General features: G+C 37.3%; 4 protein-coding genes across 5 annotated transcripts; 2 read left to right on the top strand and 2 right to left on the bottom strand.

The window, feature by feature from the left end:
* Positions 1-489: 489 nt before the first annotated feature.
* On the bottom strand, positions 490-1,671 carry dph-5 (diphthine methyl ester synthase; the record flags this gene model as incomplete). The annotated part of the gene is made up of 3 exons (NM_064026.2): positions 490-1,142; positions 1,305-1,551; positions 1,598-1,671. 3 exons carry the CDS (start codon positions 1,669-1,671, stop codon positions 639-641), a joined length of 825 nt encoding a protein of 274 aa, NP_496427.1. The 3' UTR covers positions 490-638.
* A 134-nt stretch (positions 1,672-1,805) lies between these two features.
* On the bottom strand, positions 1,806-3,418 carry pigm-1 (GPI alpha-1,4-mannosyltransferase I, catalytic subunit). Its single transcript, NM_064025.6, has 5 exons — positions 3,321-3,418; positions 3,199-3,270; positions 2,590-3,150; positions 2,179-2,538; positions 1,806-2,126 (listed from the first exon to the last, which is right to left on the bottom strand). The coding sequence occupies exons 1-5, from the start codon at positions 3,369-3,371 to the stop codon at positions 1,917-1,919; spliced, it is 1,254 nt and encodes a 417-aa protein (NP_496426.1). The 5' UTR covers positions 3,372-3,418; the 3' UTR covers positions 1,806-1,916.
* A 101-nt stretch (positions 3,419-3,519) lies between these two features.
* B0491.6 (DNA helicase) lies at positions 3,520-5,920 on the top strand. Of its 2 annotated transcripts, none has more exons than NM_001129102.4 (6): positions 3,520-4,098; positions 4,141-5,064; positions 5,116-5,388; positions 5,436-5,510; positions 5,562-5,690; positions 5,742-5,918. In NM_001129102.4, exons 1-6 carry the CDS (start codon positions 4,068-4,070, stop codon positions 5,807-5,809), a joined length of 1,500 nt encoding a protein of 499 aa, NP_001122574.1. In that variant the 5' UTR covers positions 3,520-4,067; the 3' UTR covers positions 5,810-5,918. The 2 variants fall into 2 exon arrangements, with proteins under 2 accessions (NP_001122574.1, NP_496425.1); NM_064024.7 differs by having other exon boundaries at positions 3,958-4,098; positions 4,147-5,064; positions 5,742-5,920.
* Positions 5,921-6,242: 322 nt separating this feature from the next.
* On the top strand, positions 6,243-8,142 carry nduf-11 (Complex I-B14.7). Its single transcript, NM_064023.8, has 6 exons — positions 6,243-6,330; positions 6,411-6,531; positions 6,582-6,798; positions 6,858-6,995; positions 7,053-7,280; positions 7,799-8,142. Exons 1-6 carry the CDS (start codon positions 6,248-6,250, stop codon positions 7,993-7,995), a joined length of 984 nt encoding a protein of 327 aa, NP_496424.1. The 5' UTR covers positions 6,243-6,247; the 3' UTR covers positions 7,996-8,142.
* Positions 8,143-8,215: the final 73 nt, after the last annotated feature.

Here is an 8,215-nt window from a genome sequence, read left to right as displayed (position 1 = left end):
CAACCTTCGAAACTCCACCCTCTCCAGGCCGGAAAAAAGAGCTGTGCAGGACGTTGCGCGAATCATGATTGAGGTACTCACGGAGCACAGGGAGAAAAAACTTGTTTTGACTATTTATGTTACTAGTCTCTTTTTCGTCGTGTCAGGTTTTGGTGTTCTCAATTACAGCTCCGCCTTCTCGTGGCTCACTAGTTTTTTCCGCTTTGCTTTGCTAACTCAATAGAATATTGTCGTCGATCTTCTGGAAAATTCCTATTAAAAATACTATCTAAATAGGAATGCAATTTTAATAGCAGGAAAATTTAAAAAGTGAGAAATGTGCAACGACTTCTTCCGGTAATCCCCAGTTGACGGATGACCTCTAGTTGTACTGCCATTTTTTTTTTTGCTTTCTTCCTCCATTCCCAGGGTCAAAAGTTTGAAGGCGAAACTGGATACGGATAAATTGGAAGAGGATTAAAAAATCGCGGTGTGTGGGAAAAAGTTTGAAATGAAGATTAATTTTTTTGAGACTAACAAAATGAAAAAAAAAAAAAACGAAAAACTAAACAAAAAAAGTTTGAAAAAATGTGGAAAAAGTAATTAGCAACAGACAACAGAACAAGAATAAGAACAAAAAAAGGAACAATTTTGGGGAATTATGGCCTGAAAGTTTCCAACATGTCGACTTCCAAAGGATGGGTTTCACCAGGAATAATCAGTGAATGTAGAGGTTCGCCCATCTCCATCTCACTCATATCTTTCATACTCGCGTATACGATCTTCTGATTGTCCCATCCAACTCTTGCCAAGCCGACAACCATCGTGTTCTCATCATAGGCACACTCTTCTCCCTTGGCTTTTCGTCTCTCATAAATGGTCAGCAGTTGTCGAGCCGCTTCGGAGCACTTTTGATACCTGGCTGGCTCGAAGATCTTCCGCCCACGCATCATATTTTCGACAGTTTGCTCTTTGGTTTTGATATCCAGCAGGCATAAAGTGTGCATTCCACGTTTACGATTCAACGCGATTTTATCGTAATAGCTCTCCGGCTGCCACTCGTCAGTCCACATTACAATTGAAACTGTTTCTCCGAAATTGTAGAGTTGTAGTCCACAACAGCCAACTGCATTCATGATGGAAGCATTGTGAATCACTTTGACCTGAAACGAAGGAAGTTTTAATTTATTTTTAAAAAAAACCTCTTAATATTTTGAACACACAAAAAATTCAAGTTATATGAAAGTTTAAAGGAAGTTTCTAGTTTTTTAGTTTATGTTTTGCACGTTCCGTGACTGGAATCAAATTTAGCTTCCTCAAATCACCGGAATATTCTGTTGCTTAGCACGCAACACCAGATCCGCATGTGTAGTTGCTCCGAACGGGTCTCCAACGACAAGTAGAGCTACGTCTTCCTTATCGGCTCCATTTAAAATCGCATCAGACTCCTGCTCGACGACTGTCCGATCGGCTTCAATGATCTCTCTTCCGTAGAACTTTTCGAGATTTGTTTTGTCCAATCCATAGCATAAAATGCTTGTGTAGGCTTCTAGATGAACGCGAGCACAGTTTCTGAATAAAAATATTTAATTTTGCATTAATTATATTTTATAAATACTTGACAATATTTAATCCTTTGACAGTGATGTCTTCAACGTCTCCAAGTCCCAAACCAATCAAATAAAATACCATCTGAAGTTTTTTTTTTTAAATTGCAGTTCATAACTAATTATCAGCTGATATCAATACAATTAATAAATAAAAGAAAATCAGTTATCGGATGAGATAATAACCGATAATATAAGGTTCCAGAAATGATGGAGCAATAAAAAATGCAATAAAATTTATTAATTTTAAAAATAAATACAAGTAATTACCCATATGAAAAAGGCGACTAAAGCTTTAAGTGAACATAAATATCATTTTACAGAATGAGATCAATCGGTTTTTGGCTTGACTATTGGTACATAATGATTGATAATTTGTTTGAGAATAAATGAATTTGCAATCAAAAACAGGCAGGAGGCCAGGAACATCAAAAAGAATGTATTCCATCCTTGGAATTCGAATAAATACGCAGCGAGAAGCCAGATTCCTTGTGTTGCGAACCACGCGGCCATTAGAGATAACGCTAGTTGTCGGGACATCTGGAAAAAGGTGGAATTTAGGAAAAAACTAGTTTTAAAAATAATAATTTACCATAATTTTATGAGCGAGTAAAGGTAGAAGAACAATGTACCAGACAAAGTACTGACTTGTGCACACTTTGTTATATGTAACAAATGCGAAGGTGGTGATAAACCAGCAGAAGGGAAGATCATCGTAATGCTTGAAGGCGAAGAACACGATCAGCACAATTTGTGGAATGAATGCTCCGAGGCCGATGATCTGTGACATTGTCGGATTCGCTTCATACAGGTACAATAGGTAGAAGTACGGCGAGAAGTTATGGGCGAGATCTCTTCTTTTGACGTGGTAGATCAGATATTCATCGAGGAATAGTTGTCCGTAGATTTGGAAGAAGAATAGTACCACCGCTGCGAATGATGTGAGAGTTACCTAAATCTTTTTAACATTGAGAATTCCATGTTTTTAAGAAAAATAACTTACCAGCATATATGCGAAGCCTTTCCAGTTAGAAACCAAACTTTTAAACTTGTTCACAACACAACTTTGTTCTCCAATTGTTGAAAGACTCAGAAAAACTGATGGGAGATAAATCAATGGATAAATCTTCAATTGGATCGCAAGGGCGCCGTGAACTAGAGCTGCAGATTTCCAGTATCCTTTTTGAAGTAGCACAATATTCAGAAGCACGACTGCAGCAACAATAGATTCTGCATTTCCTCTGGCTGAGATGATAGCGGTCAGTGGATTCGCAAGCCAGTAAATCACGACATTCATTGTTTGATCATCTTTCATTTCTTCTCGTGTTTCGCTTTTTGTTTCGTTTAAATCTTTCTCCATTATTTTAAAATACAGAATCGCCACCAGGATGTCGAAAATGCAGAAGAGAATCTTTCCAAAGTCCGGGAAATGCACAACAGGCAAAAGAATCCATGCTAGCGCAGGCGTATATCGGTAAGTGGCTCTGTCGAATGGGCTTCCACCGTTTGAGACATGTTTGGCAGCGTCGGAGAACACGTGATAGTCGATGTCTGTGAAATTCACCTGAAACACTGAGTTTAAACTTATTTTGATGATGTAAAATTATCAAACCTTGAATAGATAATCGTGAATGTGTGCGTAGAAAACGAGAATTATCCTTGCCACGAATGCCACTAGTAAAATCTGGAAGAACATCATTAATTCGATGAATTCGTTGAAAATAGACAAATTACCTTATTTCGATTGAACGTTTCGTTCTTCACAAAACTCCGGACACATTGCATTTGTGGAGAAAACTGGAATATATTCGAATATATAAATGCTAAAAACCAACAAAGAATTTGTTAAAAATTGAAAAATGCAAGTGTGCTCTAGCGCAAATTTTCAACGGAGGGAACTTGAAAATTAGTTATTTTCGGGCAAACTTGTCGCAATTTTAATTGCTTCTTTCTTTCTTTAGATATCTCGCTTTTATTCATTTTTTACTAATCTTATATGTTTTGAAAGAATTATTTGTTAATCTTCATTATGTTTTCCCGGAAAAAATTAGCAAGAATCGAGTAAAACGGGTCTAAAAACGCGCTGCATATTACATGTAATCCTATTCTAGACAAACAAGTCATGCGTTTTCTTGTTATTCCCAATTTTGCAACAAGACGCAGAGACAAATTTCAAAATCATCAAAAGTCCAATAAAAGAATGCTTCCTTGCCCCGGAGACGCAGAGAATTTTCTGGCCGCTTTCGTTATTTCGTCTCTGTCTCTTTGTCCCGCGTGCTCTTTCTCGTGAATATAATCTGCGACTCTAGTAATTTTAGCACTATCTCTCATGTTCGTTTCGATTTTTGCGCCACATTCGACTTCATTTTTCGTTTTCCAAAACTTCTTTCAAAACAACTTTTTCGCATTAATTTGTTGTCTTCCTCACTCTTTTGAATTCAAAAACGAAAATTTTAAACCACCGATTGCAATTGTTACGAGATGCAAAAACCCGACGAATCGAATGAAAAACGTAAGAACAATTCAAATTATATTTTAAAATAATTATTATTAGTTTCAGATGATATTCCTTGCACATCAGCAAGCCTTCTCGACCATTTGATTCAGAAGGAAGCTTCTGCAGCAGAGGACACTGATCCCTTGGATCATATTGGCAATATAGGAGAAGCTATCATTGGACAATTTTCGTCTGGAGCAGATGTTGGAACCGAAATTCTACAAAATGCTCTCAAAATGTTCGATCAAGCAATGGCCTACACGAATCCACAGGCTCCACCAAAACGAAAATATAAACGAAAAGAAGCTCCGATAGAGGATGCTCAACCTACCACGACTTCATCAGCTACGCTAGCTTCCTTGCTCACTCTCAATCCGGTTCCAATTGAATCTAGTGCGAAAAGATTCCATCAAAATGATCTACGAGCTGGTTTTTCGCCACGTACCAAGTTCGACGTGGATTGTTCGGATTTCTTTCTTCTACAAGGATCTGATGCTGACACTCAATTCAATAATCTCCACAAGAAGCTCGAGAAGGAGAGAACGCAGATGTTTGATGATCAAGTTTCGAAAGATGTTGAACGACTTCTAAATACCGCAAACAGAGTTCACGGTCCCCGAGAATGGACTGCCGAGGAGAAAGCCGAATTCACTTCATACTGTAGAAGCTGGCGCAGTGGAGCATTAGGGGCCGATGACAAGCTGAATCTTCAGAAATTTTATTCAAAAGCGTACGGAAAAGTTTTCCAAGGACTGAGCGAAAATAAAGCTTCATCGGAGGAATCAGCTATCGATTTTTCTAATTTCATGGGTGTCGGTAGTGAAGATCCTGCTAATCAAACAGAAGACGTACCAGGTGGAAGCTGCAAGGCTTCTCCCGACAATTTCTCATTCTCTACTTTGAATCCAAGAATGAAATACGAGAAAGAGAAAGAATTTCGGTCCGCTATCAATAATATATTCACGGAAGTTTTCAAAGAATGTAAGTGAATATTGTAAAAGTTTTTATTCAAACAAAATTCTTTATTTTCAGTTCACTCAAAGAAGCAATTCATTCCCAAACCAACTCGCCTGGACGTTCCGCCGTGCGAAATCGAGCGGGAGCATTTATCAATGCTGATGTCAAAGTTCAGTATAGCTATGGACGATCCAGAAAAGGAATGGAATGTTGATGAGCTTCAGGAACTGCGTCGATTCTATACATTATTTCGAGAAAAAAATCATTTGCCATTCGTTCAAACTAAGGAATTCGGAAAATTTCTGCGTAAAGCATTTGGAAGACTAGAGCATTATGAGCTTCAACGAGGTTTTGCAATTAATTTATGGAACTTATATGATTGTTAGTTATTTCAGAAAATGACACTTCTCTTCAAGAAAAACGAAAATTTTGGCAAGAATACAGGAAAACGCATGTACCACCGAAAAGAGGTGATTTCTAAAATAAATTTTCACATTTTATCCCAATTTCGTACATTTCAGAGCGAAAAGCGTGCGCGGCTAGAACCACACCAGTAAGACCTTATATAAAATCGAATATTGATACAAAAGGAGAAACTGAAGAAGAGAGAAGATTGCGGAGAGCTGCGTATCTTCGAAAGTGGAGGCTAGGTAATATAACATTTTTGTAATAATACATTTAACAAATTATCGATTTTTCAGCTCAAAAAGAGAAGCATTCAGCAGACGTCATGTCACAGTTCAAGCACCAGGAAGATGTCGCCTTGTGATTTCTTTGTTTAATATTAATCAACTTTTTGTTCGCATCTCAGGAAATGTTCTTTGAAAAATAATTTGTTAGATAAAATTTATTTTAATCCGAATAAATATTTTATAATCTTTTTACTTATAGTTAATACAAAATTATAAACTCTAAGAGCTTTCAAAAAGCAAAAACCGCAAAATTAAATGCAAAAAGAAATTACAAATAAATCGTTTTTGAAAATCCGCGCAAGGACGAAGTATGCGCTAACATATGATTGTTGGCGCGTTTCTCATTCCTTGCGCGTTTCCCGTCTCGGCCGATTAATTTTTCAGTGTATTTTTTTCTGTTTTTGTTTATTTTATCCGCATTTGAATACATATTTTTGGCTTATCTTCTTTGGAATTTTTTGAAAGTATCTATGAACAATTTTTTATTGTTATTTATCAATCGATTTTCAGGTAAAATGGGCCACGGAGAAGAACCATTGACCGCCACGTATAAAACGCAGAGACCTCCATGGATCGGTCTTTGGAGTGATCGTGAATAGTAAGCTTTATTCTTTTTCTACTTTTGAAATTAAATCTAATTCAATAAAATATTTTAAAATGGTAAAATTTGTAATTCAGCAAGGGACGTGCCGACTGGTGGAAGGAGCCAGGACTTGAAGACTCTGTCACGCGTTCTGGAAAACTTCGTCTTTATCGTGCTCGTTTCCGTGAGGAAGATCCAGATTGGTATGATCCAAAGGTACAGTTAATTTATTTTGAGTGATATTCGCTAATTTTTTGCGTTTTCAGGTAAAAGACGGAGAATCCCTGGCCGGACCTTTCGGACTCGATTCCAAGAAGACCAAAAATCTCACCAAAAAAGGAGATCAGCCAGGAGAGCTGTCCGAATTCCAGAACAAAGTTTACGAAGGATCCCACCAGTTTAAGGCTATCGCTGAAAAGTTTGGAATCAGCAAAGAGCATCCAGGACTATCCGTTAGTCCAACCTTGAGCGATAATATGCTAAGTGAGGAATAATTAAAATTTTATTATAAGTATCCTGCTACAAAACTTTTTTATTTCCAGCTCCAAAGGACGAGTTAGGCAGAAACGCCGTGTTGCCAAACTCTTGGTATCCTGCCGGACCCCGTTTCTTCGACAGTCCACTCAATGAGGGATCTTTCTGGAAAGGACTTGCCGCCGCCAAGTATGCTGGAATTTTGTGTAAGACTAGATTAAGATTTAAAAAATGTTCACGATAATCATAAAACATAATTTCAGTGGCTCCATACACTATGCTGGAAATCCGTGCACTCAATACAGTCTCGGTATCCGAATTCTCGCCAAGAACCTATATGAAGAGATACCTCCAACTCGCTCCATTCCCATTGGCCGTTGCATTCGCCTGGGGCTTCAGTCTTTCAGCAGCCTCATCGATCCGTCATAAGGATGATGTCCATAATCATTGGTTCGCTAGTGTTGCTGTTGGATCAACCGTGGCTACCATGAGTATGTTTTGTTAAAAATTGTAAGCCAATTTGGCGAAATGATCAAAAAACGTGGTTTTCAGAGCGTAGAAAAAAATTTTAATTCTATTTAAATGATTTCTTATGTGTTTTCATCAGATTTTCTGTTAAATTCGAAGAAAATCACATGGAAAAAATTTAAAACAGAAACTAATATATTTTCGTAATTTTCCAAAATAGAAAAAAATCAATTCAAAAAATTATCTTTCATGGTAGCAGCCACATTATCATTGTATCTCATAATCAATTAGTTCTGATTCTGTCCGAAAAAATATTTTGTTCGAAATATTTTAATAAAAATTAGTCTGAAAATAATAAAAATTCGGCTTAAAATATGAATATTTATTTTTAAAATTTAACAAAATTCTCTGTAAATCTGGCAAAACTTGTACATTTTTATTTTTTAACAAATAAAAAATCTAGACACAAAATCAAAATCTGATTGTCCTGGTTAATTCCTGAAAAATTTAATTTTTCGTTTCAAAACCACTATTTTTCCAGAGAGCAACGTTGCCCTTGGAACCACTGCCGCCATCTTCACCGCCATCCTCGGAGCATTCTGGCAGTATCAACGACACTCGGAGACTGGACTCCAAGGAATGACTGCTCATCCACAATCTGCCGGAATCTGGGGAGGACCACTTCTTTGGCAGAAGATGCAACTTGGAAATGCCGATGTTCCGACCACACGATACTGATTGGATTTTTGAATTTTTTCTAGCTTCGATTCTACAATCATGTATAAGATTTTTAGTTTTCGAGAAAGAAGCATATAGCACTCAAACTTTAATTTTTTTTTTCTTCTTTTCTGCTCTTTTCCGAATAAAATCAGCGGTCATAGCATGAAAATAGTGTCTGTGAGTCGAGACACCGGGGGAACAACAACACAACGAATCGATTGTTTCACACGCTGGCTCC

This window comes from Caenorhabditis elegans, chromosome II (genome assembly GCF_000002985.6).
Source record: "Caenorhabditis elegans chromosome II".
In the NCBI taxonomy this organism is placed as follows: domain Eukaryota; kingdom Metazoa; phylum Nematoda; class Chromadorea; order Rhabditida; family Rhabditidae; genus Caenorhabditis; species Caenorhabditis elegans.
The sequence above is the reverse complement of the archived record's forward strand: the minus strand, read 5'-3'. Positions and strand labels throughout refer to the sequence as shown.

What these genes read in the sequence shown, in the direction of transcription:
- pigm-1 (NM_064025.6), bottom strand. Translation starts at nt 3,371, where the DNA reads ATGCAATGTGTCCGGAGTTTTGTGAAGAACGAAACGTTCAATCGAAAT. An exon ending in AAACGTTCAATCGAAATAAG is followed by an intron (nt 3,271 to 3,320) that starts GTAATTTGTCTA and finishes ATGTTCTTCCAG; the next exon opens with ATTTTACTAGTGGCATTCGT. An exon ending in TTCACGATTATCTATTCAAG is followed by an intron (nt 3,151 to 3,198) that starts GTTTGATAATTT and finishes TCAGTGTTTCAG; the next exon opens with GTGAATTTCACAGACATCGA.
- nduf-11 (NM_064023.8), top strand. Translation starts at nt 6,248, where the DNA reads ATGGGCCACGGAGAAGAACCATTGACCGCCACGTATAAAACGCAGAGA. An exon ending in CAGATTGGTATGATCCAAAG is followed by an intron (nt 6,532 to 6,581) that starts GTACAGTTAATT and finishes TTGCGTTTTCAG; the next exon opens with GTAAAAGACGGAGAATCCCT. An exon ending in CTTGAGCGATAATATGCTAA is followed by an intron (nt 6,799 to 6,857) that starts GTGAGGAATAAT and finishes TTTTATTTCCAG; the next exon opens with CTCCAAAGGACGAGTTAGGC.
- B0491.6 (NM_001129102.4), top strand. Translation starts at nt 4,068, where the DNA reads ATGCAAAAACCCGACGAATCGAATGAAAAAC. An exon ending in CACGGAAGTTTTCAAAGAAT is followed by an intron (nt 5,065 to 5,115) that starts GTAAGTGAATAT and finishes CTTTATTTTCAG; the next exon opens with TTCACTCAAAGAAGCAATTC. An exon ending in GCATGTACCACCGAAAAGAG is followed by an intron (nt 5,511 to 5,561) that starts GTGATTTCTAAA and finishes CGTACATTTCAG; the next exon opens with AGCGAAAAGCGTGCGCGGCT.